The sequence below is a fragment of the Ptychodera flava genome, chromosome 17 (assembly GCF_041260155.1).
Source record: "Ptychodera flava strain L36383 chromosome 17, AS_Pfla_20210202, whole genome shotgun sequence".
Taxonomy (NCBI): Eukaryota; Metazoa; Hemichordata; class Enteropneusta; family Ptychoderidae; genus Ptychodera; species Ptychodera flava.
Genome location: NC_091944.1, coordinates 27,240,554 through 27,268,349, shown reverse-complemented (window position 1 = coordinate 27,268,349; position 27,796 = coordinate 27,240,554). Strand labels below are relative to the sequence as shown.

The following is a 27,796-nucleotide window of genomic DNA, read 5'->3' as shown; positions in this document are numbered from 1 at the left end:
AGCACAAACGGAAGAGTAGTTTTAATGTCATCACGAGGAGTGCAGTTCTAAGGTATCCATATGGATTAAACATATGGCAAATTCGTACGAAATTGAAATTTGGAATTTCTCACTGTCAAGGCATCATCCCAGTTTTTATTTTTTGGGTTTTTTTGTCTTTTGTTTGTTTGATTTTTCAATTGCAAGCTTTGAGCATTGTACCTGAAAACATTCAAACGCTACAACCACTAAAGTAATACTTCGAATTTTCAGAAGAGTTTCAAGAGTGGGTTTGCAATTCGACGACGTTCAGATGGATTACATACTCAATCATGCCTAAAGTTGATTTAAAAAGTCGAGACTGAATGTCATTCTTACACGAACATGTGCCCCCGCTGGTTCGATTATCGCCACTGTTAAACAGAAGTGAAACACTTGGAACAGAATGTCACGTTTTTTGCGTTCATATCAGACAGAATCAATACGAAATCGACAACTTTCAGAAATGAAAACAGAAGAAATGGGAAACTGAAGTATTATTACAAACAGAGAAAAAAAAGATCAAAATTGATGTAGCTATTTCTGATCGATGTTCCTCGGCGGGATTCACAACACCGTGAAAAGTTTTTTGACAATGATTGAAAATGTAATTATGATTCCATTTCTCTCTGTCATAAAACGTGAACATACATCACCAACGTGAAAGTAAAGACATTTATAATTATTCGTTTTTATAATTATTTCCAAATTCAAAATGCATTCGGCTCGTTATTTATAGCTGAAATGAACAAGAGCGTTGGCTTCTATTTATTTTTAAGGGACGAACCATTAGATCTTGGGGTGGTCAAAAACAAAAAAAAAATTAAAGCAAGAAAATAGGGGAAATATCTTCAGACTACTTTGCAAATTAAAAAAATCTGAACGCAAAAAACTGATAAATCTGACAGTTTACTTTGAAAAAAATAGCACATCATGACTCACTAAGAAAAAAAATTTAAAATTTTTACAATTGTAAAAAATATTCACAATCTGATTGTGACCACTCCTACCTCCCAAGATCTTATGGTCCGTCCCTAATACGCTGACAGGCATTGCATCATTGTGTCCTCTGTCATTTACCGCATCGACAACTTCAAACTTATCTTCGATGTCGATTTAGAATCCGTTTCCTCCAAAGCACATTCAGGATTTGTAGTTAAGACGTACGCGTAATTAAGTGTAACTAAACGTCTCGCCACTCATTTACAAAACCTTGCAATTTTTTATGTAATTTTCATTCACAGTTCTGCACATTTGGCGGGGGCATCCTAAAACATTATTACAACATCTGTTTTGCGGTTTTATCGGAACCAGCTTCTCCGAAAACTAACGTTTTGATTGAGGAAAAACCATTTTGATTTCATTTCTTTGCTCTGAACGCTGTTGAAGATGCAGTGGGCCAGGCGATGACTCACATTCATTATTGGATGAACTTTACGTGAGATATACATTACCCTATCAAATTTACTCAGACAAAAATGTGTACCATTTGCCGGAAACGTTACCAAACGGGAACGCTGATAGAAACTTGTAGGCTCTGCAAATGAAAGGCACTGCGAAACAACTTGGAAATTTTCTGTCAGTCAGCGTCACTACGTTGTCATCCAGTAATTAATCTTTGAAATAGATCATCATTAGATTTTCAAACATTAAATATAGTGAGAATGGACATCTTGAAATAAGTTAAACTGAAACTGTATTGTTTCAACAGATGCTTTATTAAATCACCAAGTATCAAGTATAAAGTGAAAGATACCATTCTGGTGTACTGTCAGAGAAGGTATAAGGACAAACACGAGGTAAAACCAATCTCGGCATCTTAATAATCACTCTAGATCTGGTGCATGCATTTGCTTTCAAAATAAGCAATCAAATTGTATCAATCATGTATTTTTTTAAATTTTTTGAATAAAAACTTGCAACAGTAAGCAAAACGTGACCGATTCTACACAATTCTTTCGCAACGTATGTGGTACCGATAAGAGTTGAATAGGTAGCCATGTGTTTTTCTCGATAACCTCTGGTGACCAAAACTGTAAAGTTTGAACGAAAAGTAGAATATTTCTCCATCGGTATGTTGGAATTTCGATGAAACACGGGTTGTTTTATCCACTTACCTAAAGGTATGTAGCATTACACTTTTACAAAGTCCCACGGTAGAGAAATATAATTTTTGCCATTACAGTGCACTTGTTCATCTGTGCTTGGAGTTATATCAAGACATTAATAATGGAGTGGACACACCTGGAAAAAACTGGGCCATATTCTCCTGACATCAAAATTATTGCTTGTCTAAGAGCACTTTTAATGATAAATGATGACTACACACAAAATACCTCTAAGATAATATTAAATTGCAGAAAATAATATTAAATTGCAGAACAGTTTAACACGGGCCCAGTAATTCTTCAGCCTTGCCCTAGAGTTTACATTTTTGTCCAACATACTGGGACAATCATTTATTCATTGATTGGCGCCCTCTGTGTCAGGAGTTTAAAATGTCTGGCCTCGTTTTGAGTTGGAGGTTCGCCATCCTGTCTTTGTGATGTGTGTTCGTATTTGAGCTGGTCTGATCGAGAGACTGTTCTGTGTCGGAGCTTCAATACTATACATTTTCAGTATTTGGTAGAACATATCTTGGGCAGCTTCGGTTCTATTGCAAGTATTCGACAAAACTAGTGCTCATTTAGCTCTATTATTAGTAAAATGGCATATTCGCGGATGATTTCCAATGCAGCGCGTAAGTTGTCATTAACACACATATGAATAATCCATTAAATATACAAGAATAAAGTACAGTCAAAATCGTTCAATTATTGTAAGTACATTTTTTTTTTCAAAATTGGTGACTTTGTTATTTTGATTTTGATTAAATTTTGATTAAAATAATATACCGAGCATATAACTGAAAAAATTACAATATATTTGATAAACATTTCATGCCTGGTGCAAACGTTTTCCAGATTCTGAGAAATATTGCGATGTAAAAACAAATCAGAGGTAATATTTTAGTCAATGAAGCCATTGGTTTAACATTACTGACGTCATAATGTCTTGACCGTGACGGTGCACTTCGACGTTGTGTTTTCGGAATTCACCCTACTCTGCGGCTGAGGATGAAACAGGCAGGTGGGAGTTCCCTCTCGGTGTCTGCCTGTGCTAAACCTGTGAAAATGTGTGAACGTAAAAATTAAGAGTTAATCCTTTGAGCGCCAAAGTCAATTTTTGTCGCCTTTTCAAAATATTCCCCAGTCAAATTTTTTTCAGAGCTTTGCCAAAATTTTAATTAAAAAATGTAGCTAATAAAATGTGATGTGCATGTGCTCCAAAATTATCAAAACAAATACAGAAAAATTCATAAAAATTGGTATAATGTTGCACTAAAATTTTGGTGGGAAAAATTTCAGCATTAAAAGGGTTAAAGGGGAAACTGTCGATCCATGTGATGGACCTTGCCCGTGAACATATGTTGTTCTGCATTGTCTAACACCAACCAAAAAAACCAACCAAGCCCTTTTAATATTATCGTTTTCATAGCTAACTTTTGACAGTACCACGAATTTTCTAGAAAGTCACCGCATGCCACTCTTCTGAGAGTATTTTAAGATCATTTCGAAACAGAAGTATGGTGTTTTAACATCTTTCTCTCAAACAAAATTTAGTAAATTTATTGTATTGTGAGGGCGAGGTATATCAAACTATGGTCAATTCAAGTTCATATTTGCCGTAGAAATTTAGAGTATAACAGGAGTTGCATACGTGTACATGTATATGAAATGGCGCCCTCTTAGCTGCAGTTTCGTTAACTGTCGACGCCATACGTTAAACGATATAGCTGTGCTGTTCCTTTAATTTACCCTTATCCTGCTGGACCTATCACTTGCCCATCTACCAAGTCAGGAAAAGAAGTATCGAGAGAAGCCTAAACGTATTTTCACCTACTTGACATGGTGTGTTATAGTAGGTTTAGTTGGTAAAAATAATGTTTACAGCATGTATGTTTTCAGCCCGGGTTTTCAGAGGCCTTCATACAGTCAAGTCTGCGTTAAAATGCACGGTACATTGGACATCGCCTGCCTCACTGGTTTTAACCAACTTGATATTATAGTAGCAGATAAACTTGGCATAGGGTTTTAAAAGATTCCCCACGCATTTTATTCAAAACCCGTCGGACAACTTTCACTTTAGGAACACTGAAACTTAGCCCGAGGCAATGACGTGTACCTACCAGCTATTGTTGCCTGGAAGACAGCATTATAGTCACAGGCCACCTCGTTGTGAATGTAGTCTTTGCGGTTATCCGTCCACTCGTCGTTAGCATCCGGTCCGCCGACCATCGCTCCGACTAGCTGGTGATGGTTGCAGCCAGGATTGTTCCAGCTGTTTTGGTTCGTACAAGGGGTGTCAAGGTCTGGACAGGAACTGAAAGAAAAAGAAAACCATCGAATATTATTGAAATTTCGTTCTCAAACTGCAAAACACCAATTGCAAACTACAAATACGATACACATTTCCCGCCAATTTGTACACGTTAACACTCGTACCGTTTTTTTTTTCTGACAGCCGCCGAGGGCGTTGTCCGAAAACAAATAAATGTGATAATAAAAGGACGTTGAGTTACAAGCGAAGTTTGGCTAAATATGTTCTCATCGTTATTCCGTCAAAAAAGAGAACGAGCGTTCACAAATATTACACTGACCTAGTTCTTTAGGAGGGAAAATACCTTTCCCGGAGTCCTAATATGGCGTAAACTTTACTGTTACTATAAAAACGTATAACCATCCTAACATTTACATTCGTTTTCTCCTGCAAACAAAGACCCAAAGCCGTGCAGCACATTGTCAGATACTTTCATAGTAAGAGTGTCTATCTAATCATTCTAACGAGTTTGAGAAAAGCAAAAATATTAATTTCACCTCTGCAGTAGTTTTACAGCCTCTAGGTGAGTCGTGAACAAGAATAACGGTACCCCATCTTAAAGCGCAGTGGTCGTCGCGCTGCGCGTGCGTGATTTTTTTGTTGATAAACATAAATTTTTGTAAACATAAGTCTTCTCAACTTCAATAGGAGTGAGATGAGAGCAGTCCCCCACTTTGTTAAGGCCTTTGTAAGACTCAACATCATGCAATAGTAAAATATTAAGATCGGAAACGAACTTCAGTAGTGTATTTCTATCTATAACTCGTGTAGAGCTACGAACATTGGGACACTACACTCAGCAAATAATGTCGCTGAGTTTACTGCACGCAGACACAGTGAACAAAAAGGTTTGATCGCGCGCGATTACGCTGGTTGTACACAATGCTATGTACAGTACAGTGAAAATACATAACTAAAATGATCAACATTGCCTATATATGTAGACCAGCAACAAGCACAATGCCTAACACAAAACTACACTCAAGACCATGATCGGCAAGCCAGAGCAGGACACAGAGATGTTGTTGGGAGACGGTCACCGCGTTGACGTACACGGATATAGAGAATCCGGTCCCACAACGTACCGGCCCGCGACGACTTGGCCCACAACCAACTGTTGATCACCATGTCTTACTTCTCCTAGTATTACGTGGTAAGAAATAGTACAATGACAGGAAACAATAGACAAAACGAGCGGGTTTTCGCTGCATTTGGCGGAAAATTGCACGGCTACACCGTGCATAGACGTATCGAGAGATCCTGTGCCCCGGTCCTGCACGGTCATATGCATGGCAGTGCTCCAACCGCTAGCTGGTGTAGCCTACCGGTGATGGGCAAACGTCGTTGTTGTACCTCCTGATTGCCGGGTAGGTCTGAATCCTCTTTCAAGTGAGATAACCCCCACATAACGAAGAAGACCAATGAAAGGTCCTTCACTTGACTTGATACCTGTACTCGGAATTCTCGTTTGCACCCCCAAACGGGGTAAACTTTGTAGTTGAGTTGGATTCTCCACAGCTGAGTGAAGCGCGCCATATACCCGTTTGACACGGACGTTCATACAGACCACGGAACGGAACAGATGCAGTGATGCTTCTTGCTGCAGCGGGCATTGCTCTGCGAGTTGTAGATTTCTGTAGTTTCGGTTGTTGTCTTTGTACTCCTGTCGGGCCTCTTGAAATGAAAGCTCTCGTCCTTGCTAGCGATGTCGAAAACTAGAGCCCGGTCGTTGATAGTCTGTTGGCGTATACATGCGTACATGCGTACGTCTAGCTCTATGGCTCGAGCGATAACAGTAGCCGAGCCCAATTCAACTGATTCAAGAAAATCATGAGCAAATGTGATCTCAATCCAGCGTGCAATTATTGTTCAATATTCAGCAGATATTTAACTTAGATTAATTGACCTTTTATCGCGTGTTACATTTGGTTAGTTGGTATACTTGTGACAGATCAGCCGCCATTTTAACAAGCGGCAATATCGCAAACATTACAATCAACCCGTAACATGTGCGGCGTTCTTGGATTTGTTTACAACAGAGGGGGACCCCCTTAGGAGGATGCGCAGCGCGACGACCACTGCGCTTTAAGGACGGACCATTACATCTTGGGAGGGGTGGTCAAAAACAGAAGAAAATTTTCAAAGCAGAAGGTTTGGGGGAATCTTCAGACTAGTTTGCAAAATAAAAAAATCAGATTCCAAAAAAATTATAAATCGGATAGTTTACTTAGAAAAAAAACGTAAGCACATCATGACTCACTTGAAAAACAAAAATGTAAAAATTTACAATTTGAAAAAAAAAAATATTCAAATCTAATTGTGACCACCCCCACCTCGCAAGATCTAATGGTCCGTCCCTTATCTTACTGGCCCAACTTTTGCCATACTAACTCGGTAGTATATGTAAAGAACATATGCATAGGTTACCTAGCTCGGTGGTGGGGTCGACAAGGCGGATCTACACCGTAACCGATGACGAAGCTTCGTCTGATGTTGTCGCCCAACATGTAGTTTGTTTGGTTGCAAGCGAATTCCCTGTAGACCTTTGGCCTAAGTCCTAATTTGGCGCCAACCAAACCAACAAATGTGGCCCCGGCTGCAAGAAATCACATACAAAACTTGTCCGTGTATCTGTTATACATGTAACACTTGAGGAAGTCACGTTGCATAACAAAAGAGCTTGATATTATCTAACAGTTGACGTCACTACCCGTCAGACTTTCAAGTGAATTTTGTCGTTTTTTCTTTTAAAACATAGAATTTCTACTTCTGCAAAGTTCACGCACGAAAACGAAAGAAGAACTGAAGGGATGAACCATTAGATCTTGGGAGGGGTGATCAGGGTGCTGACTTCACATTCCGAACACTCATGATGCATGCTAAACAATTTTATTCTTAAATTTACACACGTTTTCATTAGTCAACCTTCATCTGAATATTTGTTCAAATCAGCATGGCGGCAAAAAATAACCATTTTTTCCTTCTGCAGGATTTGTCTTTCTATTGTCCCCATCTCCCTCCCTTTAGATCTAATGGTACGTTCCAAAGCAGAGTGAGAAGCGCTACAACATGTTCACATAGCTCGAGACTTAGGAGAGCTATTTAACCACATGCGATAATTTGATTTTTCCCAAGTTCGGCTGATCGAAATATGATTGAAAACTGTTGATTGATTGGGATTTTACGATTCGCAAATCATGTACGCATTCGATAGAAAGGTAAGTTGTTCTCACCTGCGTATCGCAAGGATCCCCACTCGTTTCGCATGAACAATCCCTTGGGCGTGTACAAGTGAGGGCTGTTAAAAGGTAACAAAGTGTCCATGTAGTTCATGAATGCATCCTTGTATGTCGCCTTGTTGGTGATTTTATACAGCAGTAACTGAAACGAATGAACAAAGTGGTTTAAAAGTTGGCGGTTGTACTGTCAAGGTAGAATGCGCCTCGGACACAGGTATTCAGACTCTCAAACTCTTACAATATTTTACTGATCTACCACTTATGGGGGTTCATGTTGAAGCTCTTGGTGTAAGAAAACTTTTCACCGTCTCAGTTTTTCGTAAATCGAAAATCCAATTTTTTTCTATAGAGTTAACGCAATGATGGCGACCATTTTGAATTTCAAATATCGGTATATCTTGAGTAATTTGTTTCTCTAGAACCAAAAGTTGCACGGTGATCCCGGATTTTTATTCTTGATTTTGAAAGACAATGGTTGAAATATTCCTTGAGGAAAGTTTGAGCAAAAAATGAAGTCTTTCACTTTCGAGACGCATACTACCTTAAAGGTGTTAATTGTCACAGCCACAGACAGAATTTTGATATGCTGTGCAGGAGCTTGTGTCTTAAAAGAGTTCCTTTTTTTAAAGATGAAATGCGTCTTGGGACAGATATTCGGACTCTCAAACTTTTATAGTCCTTTTCTAATCTCCCACTTGTGTGGCTCATTTTGGAGCCCTCAGAATAAAAAAAATCAGCTCCATAGATTTTTGAAAAAATCCAAAATTTGATTTTAACCCATTGAGTTAATACAGGGATGGGGGACATTTTGAATTTCAAATATCGGCTAATTTCAGGGTCTTTCAGGAACACGCGTGCATTTTTCGAAGGTAACGCTGTGGCTTCTGTGCCATGAGCCTTCACCGCTCGCTGCAAAGTGAGAGGTAACTGCACAGCGAGCTTTTACACAAATTGTAATCATCCAAATTTCCGTTATTGCCAAATGATCACCCAAATGCTTTGCAGTATCCGTAAAATAATGTAATAAAATATGTGTATGCAATCTTATATCAAACACCTGTATACTGTCCGGGTTACAAGATATCCTATGTGCACACAGGTCTGACCTACAAACGTACATAGAGACATACGGACATCTGACAATGACATAGGCACCCTAGGGTCCTTTGCAAAGTATCCTAGTGCCACATGACAAACTATAACCTGCGGGATGGAAAGTGACGTCAGGTATCGCTAAATGTGGCAGTCATTCCCTGTGAGATTTCCTAAAGTACAGAATTGCTGTCTTGCTTCTACAGTAGCTTGTGTCCTGTAACTCGGACCGTTTTCTCACCTTTGACCCCTCTCTGGTGTCTCCCCATCCAAAGCAATAGGAACGCCCTCTGAGTTTGTACTCTGCAAAGTATGCCTCCGCGTCTTCGAGATACTGCAATTCGCCCGTGGCAATGTGTAGCCACGTTGCCGCCCAGACAAGTTCGTCTCCAAGGTTATTGTTGCTGTGAAGAAAAAAGTGCTATGCTATCTTAATGACAGAGGCCATGTTTTGCATCACGGAAATTTACGAAAGTATGAAAAATACGAATATATGTTGACCAATAGCGGAAACTCTCAATATTGGACATTGTGCAAGCACAGACTATGATGCAGTTACTCACAACCCTTAAAGGTATACTGTCACCTGTTCCAGTTTTGCCACAGTTACCATGGAAAGAGAAAATCTAACCACTCACAGATTTAAGCGGGTGGCCGCTTTTTAAAAAATAGCACCCTCACATAATGGGCATTTTGAATACCAAGGAACGCCCCTTTGACCATATATGGGCATATTTAGATTACTGGTGACTGTATACCTTTAATCTAATCATTGCAATACTGCCCATGGTCGAAGACTGCTTCATGCCGGGAAAATCGAGCACATATATTCTTAAAGTACATTTTACAGCTAGATATCCGACAATTTATAGATCCATCTTAACTTCATAGATAGTTGCTAGCATTTTTACTGATGTGAGCAATTTTATTAATGTAGACATTATTGGAAGTTTCAGTATTAACGTGGAACTGCTGAAAGTGTACTTGGAAATGGCAACTGTTATAATTATCGATAAGTTAAGTGCAACCTGGATCTAGACTGGACGCCGCCATACAGAAACACCCTTCACGGGTTGGCTTACGTACACTGTATATAAATTATTATTTGTATGTTTCGGTACTTTATTCTGATCTGTAAGTATTTGAGCGTACAATTGACACAAACAAGATTAAAAACTAATTTGGGATAATTGGATTCCATATTTTTCAAATTTCTCAAAAGTGTCAGGTGCCCTATAGGTGAATGTTGCAATATTACAAATTACTCATAAAAACAAGTGTGTAACTTTAAAAGAAAAGCAGGTGAGCTTACATTTGCAGATGAAACAGACATAACTTCACCATCCAATTATCTCAAATTAGTTCCAATCGTGTTCACACAAGGTAATATATGTAAGGTCTGATTTTGAAGAAGTTGTTATACCAGATGCCAGTCTAGACTAGTTTAGGGTAATCGGGGTGTCACTTATACTTTGTGCAATGTCATTAATTTCTGTAGTATCGTACTTACATATAGTACCCGTTATCGGGATATTTGCCTATGTTGTTCGTAGCAACTCTGTACAAGTCGACCGCCTTTTTTCTATAAACCGTGGCTCGACCACCCACTGGAAAGACAGCATTGAATATATATATAATAAGATTGAGGAACCTCCCTGTTCCTGCATAAATTCTGGTGCAAGGAAAGTGATCTAAATTCACAATAAGTTACTAAATCCCTTTATTTTAATTTCGCTCGCCAGGAAGGCATTTTGGTGCCTTCCTTGATCCAACACTTGGCAGCAAATGAAAATCTCTGTGTACGAACTTCCCTTATATTTCGACTTACATAGGTGACCTTTCTTTTTAGGCCAAATAAAAGTAAAAAAAATGTAAAGAGGAGTGGGTTATTTCTTGCATTTCAAAGTTGTTATATTTATATAAATCGCATCTTGGCTCTGAAGCTTGTGCGTTCAAAAAAATCACTTTTGTCGGCTTTCCCATTACATATGAATGGTCACACCCATTTGTTTGGTGAGAGCATTACCAGTAAGTGATACACAAGTAAATCACCATCACCACCAACACCATCACCACCATCATCATCATCATTATTATCACCATTACCATCATCAATCATCATCATCATCATCACCACCATCATCATCATCAAATCATCATCATCATCATCATCATCATCATCATCATCATCATCTTCATCTTCATCGCCCTCATATTATCATCATCGTCGCCGTCGTCGTCATTATCATCATCAAAATCATCATATTATCATCATTATCATCGCCATTAAAATAATAATAATCATCATTGTCTTCATCATTTATCATTCATCATCTGCCGCTGTCATTGTTCTTGTACAGTCAATCACGCTGTTGTTTACAATGTCTCAGCTGGTATTGATCACTACAAAGAGAAAGCTTGACGTATAACCTATTGGAAAAAAATATACAAGTTTCCGCACAAGGTAAGGTAAACCCAATGAACATGATACTCACTGCCAGCTTCTGAATAGGCAACTGCACAGGTTGCTAGAGCCGCGGCAGTCGAACCAATGACGTCAGAACCCGTCCCGTTATGCTGTATTCTGAAAGGGTCTCTGTAATAGTAAATATCTTCTGGACGTTGCCAGTTCGAGTGATCAACGTTGGCGTCAGCCACCTGCCAGAACATGAAACACACTTTGCATCATGGTCAACTTTGAGCCACTCAGCTGGGCCCTCGTTTTGAATGGGGCGTCTCAAACAGGGCGCCGCCAAAGTTCAGTTGAGTGCTTTTTAAATATAATTATCGCATGTCCTTAGCAGTTCTTCAGGCCTTGTCTGTTCGCGTCCGTCTTAACTTATATTATTTTAAAAGTTAGAATGTAGAAACCGTTGTCTTCAAGAGTTTTTGAACAATAAAAACTGTTCATTATATCGAAGGCTGCGGTAAGGTGATGTTCCAGTTTCGAAATAATAAACAGTTCTTGATAATGACTTTGTAGATCTGGAGAGAACATTTATTCAAAGATTGAGGGTTCAAAGGATGACCACGTGACTTGGTACTCGACAATTCCGGTCAAGATGAAACTAAAGATCTGCTAGCATCCTGTTTTCATACAACATTGTTTCCGTTGTAGTATTTATTTAGAGGAATCGATGTCGAATAATTTGAATGTTAACATGAACTTCATACTTGAACAAACTGGAAAATTAATGTAGGAATTTAAGTATTGTATCTCACCAATTATAGAAAAGGGATTTGTAAGTTTCTCTCCCGAAATAGGGAAAAATTTAAAGTTAACATTGTTATCTTGGACAACGCATAGAGAAGAATTTCTGCTGTCTTATTTTTTTCTTTCTTGTGCAAGTATTCTTCTGAGCGCAAACTTAATCTGGTAACAGCTCATATTTTGAAACGGTCACGAATTCAAGATAGCAAAAAATTGAATAGAGAAATGGCTTTGAACTTAGTTACTCGACCGTCCTTACGGCAATTGAAATTCCTTCTTCAAAAGTTGTTTGATAAAAATTGGTAAGTATACCTGGTAATAATATTCATTTGGCCTGGTATGGCACTTGATGAAATAGTCGCACGTCCACTTAATAGTATCAAGCATGTCGTCGTAGGCGCCTGCTTCCCTGTATGCATCCGGGAACTCGATGAGGCTCCATGCCAACACCGCCGTGGAAAACGCCATCGGAAAGTTGAACTTCACGTTGTCTCCGGCTGCAACGGTGCATGTGGTGGAAAGGGGGTAGAAATTAAGATGTGTATGATAAATTGAAATGGGTGGTAAATGTCATAAACCATTTAGGCGTTAGATTATAAAGAGTGTATGGCCAAACAGAGAACAACATTTTCACCAAAATGAGAATTAAACTGAAATTTATGCTAAACATTTGCATCAGTTTCAGTTAGTCCTGTATATACTGCCGTCTATCACTTCGATTTTGCATGAGACACTTTGTAGCGTGGCGACTACATTTCCGCCATTGCTCTAATATTGCGGCGTCATTCACAAATCTGTTTCAGGATCACTGGGTACGGAGGTATGGGACTTTATTGCTACGGTACTGCGATTGCGGTGTCTTTTGTGAAACAAAATTGCTGTATATCACAGAGTACTTCGATGACTTATTTTGCCTTGACTTCCATTCGCCAAAGTCTTGATTCTAGAGTTCAAACTGGCTTACCGTCGTACCATCCACCAGTCAGGTCCTCCTCCTTAAATCCTCTATCCCCCAGGCACGAAGAAGTCCTCCAGTACAGCTTTTGGTGCGACCTGAAAATCTTGCCCGACTTTTGCGCTTCGAAGAAGAGTATGGAGTTGTTTAGCAGGACGTTGAACCGATGGTGAAGTCCTATAAGACAGGAACAGTATGGTCGTTTAGTTCATGGATGTCAGAGGACATATGGCCACAATCCAGTCAAAAATAAAGAGAGTCAAGGTTAAGAGGAAAGGTTGGTCTGAGCGCCGCTCTTTTACCAGGAGAGTACTATCCTTTCGAAACACATAGCTGTGGTAATACATGCAGAGTATATATGTTTCAGTTTTAAAGTGTCGTAGAAATTTGGCTAAAAGAGATCAAAAGTTAGTCGCCTAACCAAGATTTCTACCACCGAAAGATCTCAATTAATGCAATGGCTTTATGGAAAGTCAAAATAAAATAATATGCGATACACATAACGAATATCGTAATTTTTCAAAGATTGAAAGAAATTACCAATAGTGTATCAACAATAGGTGCCGCCCTGCCAGCAGTATGATGCAAGAAGTTAGCATTGCGAATTCGGCTAATTTGAAGACATATCTCATTGCCAAAGTCATTACCATGGAGTATGTCACGGTTTGGTGACAAGCAGTGCACTGAGGGATTGTGACTGGATATACAGCTATAACGCCGAGGGAAAGATTTTTTATAACATATTTGAGCCCTTTTCAGACTTACATCAAAAAAAGCGTGCCTCCCAAATTTCTACTGCCAAGAACACACTTGTGAATATTGGCTTTCTCAGTATTCCTCGAGAAGCGCCAAGCTTAAACATAAACAACGAAAGACCTAATAGCCAGGGTACCTTGAACAAAGGTTTTAACTGTGAACAAAATCACTAGCAATCGGTAGAAGTCGTAACACATTTATATTTATTTCAAAAACGTAGAAATATTAGTTTGGTCAATTTGAGGCAACTAGCTGTGACCTTTGATAGTATTTTCATTACTTTTGCTTAAACCAGCCTATGTTCAAAGTCATCTCCCTACAGTACAATGCAATATAAAATATTAGGCTTTCGAACTATGTGAAGAAGCATGCAATTTTGTGTCGACAAAACAATTCTAGTCCGAAGTTCGCACTAAAATTCATTTGTGAATAAACACATTGGATATTTCGTACATGCATGCTTAGCTGACAAGATTTTGTATACTAGGCATGATATTGGAGTTAGAACAAGAAGTTGGGCTTTACAAGAGAGTAGAGTAATCAAAGTTACAGCTGATGGAGCTTTGAGAAACTCGCTGATTATTTAGAAAAAAACTCACTGTTTGGCCTTTCCTGTATCATGTAGTCATCAAAATCTCCCAGACTTCGTTTTGTGACGCTGTGGCCTTCAACCTCTTCTTCGCCATCGTCTTCGTCATCGCCGTCGCATATTTGATCGTCTTCTTGCCACAACACCGGATCGCTAGACTCGTACATGTAGCAGTTCACCCGATTCTCCTCGGGCGGCTCCGGCGTAGTCCTGCACATCGTACGCACCGATGCTATCATCAGTGCGAACAAAACTAAAGAGAACCAACTCATGATTAGTTAGTCTTTCGGTATACCAAGGCAATGGCTAGCCCCTGAAATAAATCTACTGATTTCCTATGCTACCGGTCACGTTCGGTAGCAGTCTAGTTTCTGGCGACAACTCACTCCTTTATATACACTGCCATGTACAGCAGATTATACTAATTATTGACCATCTTTTTTTTTCAATTAACATACTATAAATGTCCACTGCTGGCTCTATTATCGCAACCCTTGAACGAAGCGGGGAGTTCTGTACCCATTACAAAGATGTAATTAACAACTCGCGTGAAATGAACACAGCAGAAATATCAAACTCTAATGTGATTACAATGAGAGAAAAATGGGCCATTTTAGTATTGCTGATGAGTTTCGTGCAGCGGGGATCGAACCTTTGCGGGTGTTTTTTTGGCATCGACTGCATGGTAGGGTGTGAGTAATTTATATTATTCAACATAAATCAAACACGCCTTTTTTCCTGGCTTAAAATGTACATTGAATATGGAAGTAAAAATGTGATCAGCAATTCTAGTTTACACTTTCAGTGATTTTTGTAACGAAGCTGACGGCATTAGCTCCATTTTCTTTTAAGAAAACAATCAACACAAAATGTGGACGGGTAAACGATATTTATGTTGGCCGGTATTCAAACCCACCCCATTCAAAGTCTGCAGATACACCAATCCCTGCATATGCACAGACAGATTCTTGCAAACCAAGACAAGCGATAAGCGACGTTCGAGGTAATACACGCATCTATTAACATTTTGTGTTCATGAGCGTGCGATGGGCATGTGTACAATGAGCCAGCTGATCTCAGTTACTATAAGCTTAACGTTTGTTTTATGATTAAATATCCTGACAATTTAAATGAGATTAAAAAAACATGTCAGCCAGAAACAGTTCAGGTAGAAGCAAGTCCTTAACACATAAACACGATGACATTCTCGATTGTAGACAACCAGAACTGGAAGACATCGACAAGAAACGGGCTCGTATCAATCGAGAAATTTCTCTGAATGACATGGTCATTAACATTTAGCCTTGATGCTAACTGTGAACAATGCTGCACCCATGCGACGAATTGTAAACATTGAGGGATTTGGAAATTAGAACCGAAAAATTTGACTCTCTACACCAGGATAGCACAATAAATCAAAGTTTAATAGTCTGTGAATGCTGCAAAAGCTATCAGTTTTAAGGACAATGGTCCCGTTTGAAAATCACACTAATCCATTTGGTGTCTCTTTGCACATCCCGGAACAGAGAAACAATCTAAATATTGTGCTTTAATGAATATGTGATCATGAATGGATGCTTTGGACCTCACCTCACCTCTAACTAGATTCTTCATCTTGATTTTTTAACGTATTTTAGATAAGGCTTTCTTTAGGCCCTCCCTACATGAAATCAGTTCATTATGGGCTTGCACTAGCCTTCCTCAGAGAAAACACATCAACTGAACAGCTGAACTGTAGTAAGGGCGCGCAAAATTAAAACAAAAACGTGTTTTTCGAAGTTCAGAATCCGAGGATGCTTACTAGCAAAGGCAATCTGGAAGGGATCGAAACTGTCTCCATGACTACAGCTAACAATGGTTATACGTTTCCTGTAAAGATAAAGTTGGATTTCAAAGACTTCGGAAAGTCGCAATAATATACCTCTCTGCTTTAAATGCAGTTCGGCATAGCATAACATTTTCCACTGTTAGATGAAGAAAGTACAACTCTCTATAACTTGTATGACAAATGTTGCATCCTTCTTATTCTCTGACTTGAGATACACATGGATGACAAAATTATAAGTATTCTTGTCTCTGATTACTAGTATCACAGAGTAACATACACTGTTTATGTTACTCTGTGCTAGTATTAAGGTAAAATGCGCTTCGGGAACAGATATTCGAACTCTCGAACTTTTACAATTCTTTTCTGATCTACCACTTGTGGGGGTTCATTTTTAAGCTCTTTATGTATAAAAACTTTTCACCGGCTTAGTTTTTCGAAATAAGAAAATTTTATTTTTCTCTATAGAGTTAGCACAAGGATGGCAGCCATTTTGAATTTTAAATATCGGCGAAGTGACCCCCCCTCCCCCCCCCCAATTTTTATCCTTGATTTTGAGATTGAATGGTTGAAAGATTCTTTAAGGAAAGTCTGAGCATAAGTTTAAATCTTTCACTTTTGAGGCGCATACTACCTTAACAAAACAACTCTAAACTTTCATCATGGACGCCGCATATTTGTTTATGAAAACTTTCAAAAGTCAGGCGAGGCCATGGAGCCCATGCTAAGATAAATGATAGATTATTATAGATGTTTTATAATAATCGTCAAAAGACGTTAACCTAGCATATGTATGGATCAATGATTTATGGCTCGCATTAACGCTACATAGTGGCAGCGTTGAACACGGTGACTGCCCTGCTATCAACCCCATGCAGTACAGGATAATGGAAAATTTGTAACAATTTTTCCTGAAAATTTAGCGAAACGCGATACGTGTCAACGGTAAGTTGATGAACGGACATCGACGCTGGGAAGGAAATTAACACATATGAACCTTGTGGCGAGAATATACGATCACAAAATTAAATAAATTGGGGTTCACCAACTCCTGTATTCGTACACCTCATCAGAGTTCACGTCGTACCGATTGTGCAAATCATGCCCTGCTGACTATAATTATTAATTACACGCTATGATGCGGTGTAGAGTTTACGAAACAGGAAACACTCTATCGTTATTAGTTAATTCCAGTGTATTGTTAAAATAATTTCCTGGCGCTGCCTATTACTCTCAGCAAACACTATTAAAGGCAACCCACAGATGTGACCGAGCTGTACGTCTATACCTCCTCGAAAAAAGTTTTCGATGAAACGGTCCAATCAGTGGCCGAATTGAATTTACATCTTTTGTCAAGATTTTTTACATGTGACATTTTGATACTAACAATTAAGAGATGATGATGATGATGATGATGATGATGATGATGATGATGATGATGATGATGAAGAGAAAGAAGAAGAGGAGGAGAATGACTAGAATAGAACTGTTTTCCTCGGTGATCGCGCAATACACATTACTTTTGACAAGTGTAATATTGTTTTGTTCTGAAGAGCAACTGCTTTTGCAGACTTTCAATTAATCAAGCTGAACCGTTAAAGAATTCGTATTTATCAAGATACAAGTCGCGATTATTCTAAATATTATTGACCACATCATAACAGCCCAACTGCAGTGGCGCCTAACTGCAATGGCGCCATGCAGAAATTGCACATACCCTGACCTCGATCCCTCCGTATAGTTTAGAATTGGGGAGGGGGTCGCTCCTTTTATTCGATGATATCGCCATTTAGATTTTATATCAAACTTATTATATGCTAAAACCCTAAACAGCTGTTTTGTTGATAATCAGAACAACGCAGTATCTTATTAGACACAATAACGGGATTTTAGGATATATTTCAATGATTTTTTCATGGTCGTATATGAATTAAGCAAAAAAGAAAGATTCCCAGACCGTAGTTTTGGGAGTGTTAAACCTGCAATATGCAATGTAGCGTTACCGAATCAAACGATTCTACGCCACAACCTAAATCTCGGCATATACGTGGATGAGAACACTGCCGCTAGCGAGAGTATCGAAGTCGCGCTCAGCACATACCTGATTGGTCGAATACGTTCCATTGATGGAACTCTGTCCCAGAGTTTCGATTTGTTCTATGTTCTGTAGTTTGTTTGTCGGTTGCTAGTCAGTGTCTTCATGACAGCATGAACGTAGAGTCAAACGTACTGTGAATATTTGATAAATACTGTTGTCGAACATTCTGAAAACTGAGCCGAAAGCCTACCTGGCTCGCAAGGTAGAACTATGTATACAAGTTTTCCTGCAACCGAGAAAGTTGGTCTTACGGTCGAAAGACAATGCTCAAATTAAAGAAAAGTTGTATCGGATGAAACGGTCATTTGATTTCTATCTAAATCAAAGTCTGAAGCGACTTGAAATACAATCAATACATGATAAACGTTACTGAGGCGAAAGAAACGATCAGATCATTGAACTCAATGAAAGCAGTACAACAATGAGCCCAAAAATATTGCCAATGACCAAAGTATTGAAACTTATACTATTTTGTTAAACCGCTTACACAACGTTACGGTTTTCTGCTTAATTCTAAAAGGAATACTTCCGAAAAAAATTACGAAAATTGAAAAAAAAACCCGACAATTTCAGTAACCGGGAGTATTTATTTTTCATCTATATGAAATAGTTTGTTCTGCCACTAACAATTCTCAACTTGCAGTCATTAACTTCCCTGCTCGAAACTTATGAAGCCATTACTTTGATCGTACACTCTCACCATTGCCAAAGTATACATAACATTCGCATTGAATTTTACAAAATTGGAAGGAATGTAAACCAATCAGTGCAGTGTTCCTTTGCTCTGAAAACACCGTGACGAAATAGAGCAACAGATATAATAGCGTTGATCACGATTTCGGGTTTGTTACTAAATATAGCTGCACGCGCGCGACTTTCGGACAAATATGCTGAAATTCGGACAAATTTTGTTGTTGCATGCGCGGCTGCTGTTGCAGCTTGTAGTCTCAGTCATCAGTTCATACGAATAAGTGTGACGCTAAATATCCATTCTAAGACTCGCAGGTTTTATTTTCGTCGTTTATGCGGAAAATGCGGAGAAATGTTTACTTATGCATATTAATGAGATAGAACAGTGACGTCATTTGCGATCAGTGCTATTTGAGAAATGCATGTGGTTGCAAAACTAATATTTTTTTCAGTTGAATAAATACCACAAACGTCATGTCATAGCTGTTCTATTTTGACAGCTTTCAAATAAATCAGCCTTTAGAGACAAATGATCTATATCATACGATTTTGATGACAGATTTCTGTGCTACGTTACCTCTGTATATAAATAACTTCGATTTAAACCAGTGGCAGAAACAAAGAAGTGGTTTCCAAATATTTATATATCTCATCTTTGATACAATCTGTTAGTATATGCTCTCGCTCCCAGCCGCCCATGTTGCGAATATGTAAGTTAAATTAACAGGTGGTTTACGTTTTATGGTGGTGGTGGTGGGAAGATGATGATGATGATGGAATGCGGCGACCAAGTTCGCTTTTCTGGTCGTCAGGCATCGAAATTCGAACTTGCGTTAAACGAGTCCTGTCTCGCTGATTGGCTTAACGCGTTCTACATTATTAAAACTGCGTCGCGATCTTCCAAAGTTCTATTTTTCTTTGGTTTGTTTATCCGTTGTCAATCACAGAATTTCCGCGGCACTGAGAGCATCAGACCAACTTGCTATTGATATTTATCTCGCAGTAACCAAAATTTAATATTTCTCAGAGGATGAAAAACTTGTTTTTCTATTCGAGATCGGATAGTTGAGGGGTTTGTAGCCTTATGACTTCATTGTGGATTTGACTGTACTGGATGTGGTCATCTGGAATACTCGAATTGAACGAGTACAAATTGAAAGACCGGTCATCCATAGAGTCTGGCACAGGTAAATTTGCATCAGTGAAGAAAAAGGCTCTGGGTAGATACTTCTTGGATGCAACAACATCTGTGGCCAAATATTCCAGTTATATTGCATCTTGGTGTTGAAAACATGGATCGTCAACACCACACCAACATGAGTGGACAAAACAGCAATGAACTTATAGAGCAAAATGCTGCTGCCAGGAAGACAAGAACCTCTGGTGTTTCACCATCCAAAGCTCAGACTAAGAGCGTCCACTATCCCTTCAAAGTTGATGACAAAGCTGACGACAGACCTACTGACAGTGCCATAGTCTACCTTGATCCAAGGGACATGTGCAGGTCGCCGGTGCAACTACCAGAACACCCGTGTTTGCCGGAGGAAGTGTCCAGAAATTTAGACATCTTGAAAACATTTTCGTCAGGCAGACTAGTCCTGCTCAGACCTGTCAGAATCCCAAGTTACGACGATGAAACCCCGGACATTTATCTAGAGGCTGGCCCGATTTCGGAAGATTTGCAATTAATGATAAAGCAGCGCCAACTCAGAGATGCCAAACCTCAGATGTCTCTCCCTGAAGAAGTTTCAAGAAATCTGGATATTCTGAAAACCTTTGCCAAAGGGGAACTAGTCTTCCGCAGGCCAATTGCTATACCAAGTTATGAATGTGAGTATGTGGACGAAGAAATCGAACTAGCAAACGGTGAACTTGATACAACAGAGCCCGAATCTGCTCTCCAGCCCGCGCAAGGTTCAAACTATGCTTGCCAAACACAAAGTCAAAGACAGCAACATATACACCGACCATTACAGGAGTCAAGGAATTCGGATTTATTGAAAACATTTTCGTCTGGAGACACTGTCTTACGTAGGGAAATAGCAATTGATGATGTCGCCGAGGAAAATGGTGATTCTGTTGGTGGAATTATTGCTGATATTCAGGAAGAAACGGCACTAGCTTGCAGTTCAGATGTAATAGATCTTCAACAAACACCTGTACAGATTCCGCGACAGAGCGACAGAGATCTTGATATTTTGAACACGTTTGCACCAGGCAAGCTTGCTCCTCGTGGACCAGCCGGGAAGACCAAGAAAATCTATGAAAACGATAGTGTCTGTACCAGAGCTGGACAGAGTGGCGAAAGGGGCTACGTGAAAACTAACGAGAAAGATGCACTGATTGAGGACGCAGAGTCGAGGACTATTGCTGGGCCAAGACAGAAGGATTTGACAGAGACAGTAGGAAGGGCTCATGCGGTGACAAAAAGAACGACGATAAAGGAACAACCGAAGCACGAAAATAAACGTACAAGTGTAAAAACACAGGTGACAGGACCAGTGTGTCATTTGAAATCTCCGCAGAAGAAGCTTTGCTCAACATGTGACTTGATAAACCTGGGCGCCCTGACGAGGGAACAGAAGGGTGATATTCACAGCACAAGGTCGCAAAACGGAAACGAAAACGAAGCAACCCCACGAAGACTCTGCTGTAAATGTGAAAGAGAGAAGAAATTCAGAGCGTACATAGATGAACAACTGAAAGAAATTGTGGAAATAAAGATGAAAGGAAAATATATGAGGACCAATGGTGGGGATATACCAAGCAGCATGACCTTATCAGACAAACCGTCTTAACGTAAAATCACTTTTGAATAAGTAGACAAATCATGGACATATATGTGACAGTCAATTTGTCACAAACCTTACAAGTGAAGTGGTGATTGTGAAAAGTTATTTGTGACACACTGTGACAAGCTGACAAGTGAAATGTTAATTCTATCGTGTACCACCAATAACGTCCGGCTACTGATAATATACGACAGTCAAGTTGTCACAAATCTAACACACGGAAGCTCAAGCCCATTCCAGGTTCATCGAAAAGAGACAACCAACAGAGGTCGTGCCAAGAGCATGACCAAACTGCTAGACGACCCATTATCTCTCTATTGTACGTCCTGGTGTTGTATGATTGTAGAGTAGGGTGATAGAGGGAGAGAATGAAATTGTAAAAGCAAGCATTTAAAAAAAAACGCCTCCGTAACAGATACCAGAACCGAAAATTGGACCGAGGAATTTGCCCCAAGTCCTACAAGAGTGCTTTCAATTGTTCTTTTACCGGTTCCATGATGCAGTGCGCTAGGGTATACAAAACATACGTTACTCACAGAACCTTTTAGCCGTAGGGTATACGAGCACAGTGGCAGGTCACCCTGGCCTATATTAAAGTCGCTGATAGATACAAAATACACGAGACATTTTTAGTATAGCAAATTTGTGTAATTCTTGTATAATAAATCGTTGTACAACACAAAATCAGTATGCTTTTGTAGAATGTGTTTGATACAACCCCAGAAATGCAGCGTGGGATAACTGGGAAAAAGTCAAAACTGACTTCACATACTTTTTCGGACACAAGAGTTACCTCAGTCACTGTAAAACGTCGTACATGTTATCCTGAAAGCTCGAATTCGTGGTGTACTACAATTACTCTTTTAAATTGGTGTGATTGGACGCCGCCGTTTTTCTCTGGGTTTGTGCTTCATACAAATTTTTGGACACACTATAATACACCTTGCTGTTTAGGGAAGGCAGTAACGAACGATCGTGGGGGTTACTGCGCAGTCTGAATGCCATGCATTGCAGGCCGTCAGGGCAAAGTTACAAATATTGAAGGCATAGAATGTGCAGCGGGGACAGATATTCGGACTATCAAACTTTTACGATATCCTTTTGCCCTACCAGTTGTGGGGACTCATTTTGAAGCTTATGAAGTCGAAAAAAAATGTCACCGGCTTAGTTATTTTAAAAATAGGGAATTGTATTTTCCCCATAGACACAACCCAGAAATGGCAGTCAGTTTGAATGTCAAATATCAAATATCATACTAGTATATTGATGGCGCAAATACAGCGATCTGATTGGTCGAGACGCGAAAAGAACCGTGCATTGGCGATATACCACGGCTGGCATACGCGCGAGCTCTCAGCTTGAGCAAAAATCCGTTTTTGACGTTCCAACTTCCACGCCAGGATTTCAGTATACTGTTATGATATAATAGCAATAAATCACACCCAGCGACGGTACATACCACTCGGTTTTGACCAGTTCACAGCATATATGCACTCGCTATCGCTCATGCATATATGTTGTGAACTGGTCAAAATCTCGTGGTATACCATCGTTGGGTGTGCTTTATTGCTTAAATATAATTCGGATAATATTTCTTTCGTTCTTAAATATGCAATGTGATCCCCGATTTATTTTCTCGATTTTGAAAGAGAATGGTAGAAAGTTTGCTTGATGAACATTTGATCAGAAAGTTAAGTCTTTCATTTTCGAGGCGCGAACTACCTTAAATGACTGCCCCTTCCAATTCATGAAAGCATGGCGTGCAAACAGTCTGGAGTGATAGGATTTCACGAGTGTGTTTCGAATCAGTCACTGGCATGTGTAAGTTAAGGTAGTATGCGCCTAGAAAGTCAAAGACTTGAACTTTTGCTCAAACTTTCCTCAGGGAATATTTCAACTATTCTCATTCAAAATCAAGAATAAAAATCGGGGATGAACATGCAAATTTTTGTACTAGAGTAACAAATCACCCGAGATTTACCGATACTTGAAATTCAAAATGTTAAATCTATGCAGAAAAATAAAATTTTCGATTTCTGGAAACTAAGACGGTGAAAAGTTTTCTCACCCAACAGCTTTAAAATGAACCCCTACAAAAGGTAGGTCAGAAAAGAATTGTAAAAGTTTGAGAGTCCGAATATCTGTCCCTGAGGCGCATTCTACCTTAAAAGGGTACCTACCAATCATGTTGAACCTCGCTGCATTTTCAGACTTCAAAGGTACCATTTTTGCCAGAAGAGGTTGGGTGCACAACTAGATCTTTCAGAGGTGACGATTTCACGAATATCACACTATCTCGGCCCACTTCAGAATGAACCCCCTTGGAAGTATCTCTTTAATTTTTTAACCATCGAAACAATAGCCGAGGAATTTCACGGTAGTATAATTGAACCACGAGATTGAAGCACGCGTGCCTTTAACCCTTGATCACCTTTGAATGCCGGAAATTTCAACCGTAATTAGACGTCAAGATTGAAGCGCGTACCTTAATACTTGAATTCCCCTTGAATGCGGGAAATTTCCATAGCCTAAATAAATTAATACATACCTTCAAATGCGTAGGAAGCAAAACAAAAGTGATGGGCAACTTCAGTATTGTAGAAAAGTATGATAATTTGCATAATTTTACAACTTTGCGTATATATTACATTCCATTAAGGTGCATGATATTGCATCTAGTAATTTGCTTCTATGGTGTTGAGATATGTGTCAGGTACACGTCCGACTTCAATAAAAAGAATGTTGTACTCGAGATATTTACATGATAGAGAAATTAACAAATACATGAATGTTATTTATTACACCTCACCTATAGTACTGATATCGTGATTGGCTAAAACTCCGCCACGAGACATTCAAAATAGTGATACGCATTGTGATGTACAGGCGCTTAGACTCTTGCACGAGACATTCAAAATGCTTTATTCGAAAATTTGCGCGTCATTTCAACGTGTAGTTCGATGCGCACAGTACAAATACAGGATTTTGCGATGATTTCAAATGTTCGGTGTAATAAAATTAATAACACATGACAGTGAGGGCAATATCACGATTTGTGGCCTGACCTCGGGCTGGTGCTCCTTACTGAAATATAGATGATATTCTCGCCTGCGTCTCGGGCATAATCAGTATCTCGGTCAGGATCACCATCCCTCGGGCAGGCTACAAATCGTCACATTACCCTCACTGTCATATGTTCTTATTTAATTCAAATTCAGTAATAACAATTTTTAATCAGTCTGTGGAGTGATTCATTATCATAAGTTGCGTGGAAAAACTGATCTCATTTGTTGCATATTCTAGTTGTTGTTTGATATGACAAAACGTTACTAGTTCAAATTTTCCGAAAAAAAAACAAAAACAAACAAACCCAGAGGACAACTCCAGTTTTGTATAAAATTATCATAATTAGCATAAATATACATACTTTGCGTATAAATTACATACCCATTAAAGTGCACGATACTGCAGCTAGCAATTTGCTTGTATGTTGTTGAGATGTGTGTCAGGTACTCGTCCGACTCATCATAAAAAGAATATTGTAGTCGAGATATATTTACACAACAGAGAAATCAACAAGAACGTGAATGTTATTTCAAATTTAGTAATAACAATTTTTAATCAGTCTGTGATTTTTAATCAGTCTGTGAAGTAATTCAATGTCATAAGTTGCGTGGGTACACAGATCTCATTTGTTGCATATTCTGGTTGTTGCTTGATGTGACAAAATGTTACTAATTCAAGTTTTCTGTAAAACAAACAAACAAACAAACTTTGGGAAATTTAAAAGCACAGTCTTGCCGCTTTTGTTTATGGTTATAATGAAAATAAACACTGTACTTTTGATGTCGAGTTTTCTTGTTTATTTCTGATCTAAGAATAGCATTTATCACAAAACGCACGACTTGTGATAAGTAAATTCTCACAAAATAATGCGTAGGAAGCGAATCAAAAGGGGGGGGGGCAACTTAAGGTGAAGTACTACGAATTACGTCAAAATTAAGTTGTGGTGTCATTTTCTTGAAACTTTGCACAAATATTCTTGGAAGTTGTGCAAGTGCAAAAATGAAATAAAAAATGGGGTCACCACGCTCGTTTCCATGGAAACGGACGTTAAAATGGCGTCGTTAGAAATAAATAAAAATGATATAATTCACTTAAACTAAAGAAAGCAATTATAAAACGCTTAGCAAATGAGTTAATTTTAATAAATACCAAGACTTAAGATCCATATCTATCGAATGTATAGTTTTCATGATGTTTGTGAAGAAATTTTAACATAAGTATCGATTACAAAATGACGATATCGAAATTATATCACTACATAATTTTCGAACTTTCTTCCTGTCGCTTTGAATGGTGTCATTTTGACCAAACTTGGCGAATAAACTCCTGACATAATACCATTTAGTTTACACTTTTAATAAAAGGGTGTCACCATGCTACTTTTTACAATATCTCCAGGTGAATGGGTAATTTGCGCCATATAAATGGGAGAGAAATGTTAAGTTTTCGCTCATATTGAATAAAAAACAGCTTCCTAGGGGGTCAAAATATGACAAGGTTATAGGTCACATGTATTTCTAAGACACTGGGTCAAAAAATTAGGTAAAAGCGCAATTTCAACAATGACAGGTGATGTTAAATATATGCACTACAAAATAACCCATTTGCGGCAGGCTGGAGTTAAATCTGCGCAGAAACGTTCTAAAGCGTGTGCGCGTCCGAATTCGTCGCCCTTTACCTTAAGTATGATAATTTGCATAAATATACATACTCTGCGTATATATGTTCGGCTACACGTTTTACGCGAACGTGAACGCGTAACGTCACGAATTTCTGCGATGATGTCATCGACTTGTGCGTACGTTCTTCACGTACACGGAGCCGGCGTCGCGTATTTACGTGGAGACAGCTGTTTTCACGTAATTTGTAAACGTCTAAATTTATTCTCATCTTTAGGTATCAAAACATGGTAAAAAACTGTGAATCATTCATGCAGTTGTTAGTTGGATATATGATAGTGACATCCTCAAGATATTCATGTATTTTCGTTATTTTTATGTGCAATTTCTTCGTCGATTTGCGGCATACGGGCAAACCATTGAGCTACCCCTGTGATGCGGAAACAAACTACGCGGACCCAAGCCGGGCCGAATCATTTCTTGCGCGTGCCACAAGAACGGCTGGCGTAATGCGTAGCCAAACGGACTTTTGCGCGCGAACGTGTACGCCAACGCCAACGTGGATTCTACGCGTTCACGTTCACGTAAAACGTGTAGCCGAACCTCTCTAATGTATCTAACAATTTACTTGTATGTTGTTGAGATATGTGTCAGGTACACCTCCGACTCATCATATAAAGAATATTGTAGTCGAGATATTTACATAATACAGAAATCAACAAATACATGCATTTTATTTCAAATTTAGTGATAACAATTGTTAATGTCTGTGAAGCGATTAACTGTCATAAGTTGCGTGGGTAACACAGATCTCATTTATTACATATTCTGGTTGTTGTTTGCTATGAAAAACGTTACTAATTCAAATTTTCCGAAAAAAGCAAACCTTGAAAAATCTAAAAACAGAGTCTTGCCGCTTTTGTTTAAGGTTAAAAGAAAATAAAAACAATACTTTTGATGTCGAGTTTTCATGTTTATTTCTGATCCAAACAGCTTTAATCACAAAATGCATGAAATGTGATAAGTACATTCTCCTGAAAAATGCGTAGGAAGCAAATCCAAAGTGAGATGAGGCAAACTCCAGTTTGTATAAAAGCATGGTAATTTGCATAAATTTACATACTCTGCGTATATATTACATACCACTAAAGTGTACGATACTGCATCTTTAGCAATTGGCTTGTGTGTTGTTGAGATATGTGTCATGTACACGTCCGACTCATCATATAAAGAATATTGTAGTCGAGATATTTACATAATAGAAATCAACAAATACATGAATGTTATTTCAAATTTAGTAATAACAATTTTTTTAATCAGTCTGTGAAGTGATTCACTGTCATACGTTGCGTAGGTACGCTGATTTCATATGTTACATATTTCGGCTGTTGTTTGATAGAACAAACATTACTTATTCAAATTTTTCG

The 27,796-nt window shown here is 38.8% G+C and overlaps 1 protein-coding gene across 1 annotated transcript; it reads right to left on the bottom strand.

Moving 5' to 3' along the window:
* Window positions 1–1,715: 1,715 nt before the first annotated feature.
* Window positions 1,716–23,922, bottom strand: LOC139115924 (endoglucanase F-like). The gene is made up of 11 exons (XM_070678350.1): window positions 23,865–23,922; window positions 14,290–14,532; window positions 12,944–13,111; window positions 12,292–12,476; window positions 11,264–11,426; window positions 10,279–10,375; window positions 9,010–9,172; window positions 7,671–7,818; window positions 6,865–7,033; window positions 4,247–4,440; window positions 1,716–3,183 (listed from the first exon to the last, which is right to left on the bottom strand). Exons 1-11 carry the CDS (start codon window positions 23,908–23,910, stop codon window positions 3,113–3,115), a joined length of 1,647 nt encoding a protein of 548 aa, XP_070534451.1. The 5' UTR covers window positions 23,911–23,922; the 3' UTR covers window positions 1,716–3,112.
* Between the last annotated feature and the right edge of the window lie 3,874 nt (window positions 23,923–27,796).

What these genes read in the sequence shown, in the direction of transcription:
- LOC139115924 (XM_070678350.1), bottom strand. Translation starts at nt 23,910, where the DNA reads ATGGTACCTTTGAAGTCTGAAAATGCAGCGAGGTTCAACATGATTG. An exon ending in CAAATGAATATTATTACCAG is followed by an intron (nt 11,427 to 12,291) that starts GTATACTTACCA and finishes ATGTTCTGGCAG; the next exon opens with GTGGCTGACGCCAACGTTGA. An exon ending in GGGATCCTTGCGATACGCAG is followed by an intron (nt 7,034 to 7,670) that starts GTGAGAACAACT and finishes GATTTCTTGCAG; the next exon opens with CCGGGGCCACATTTGTTGGT.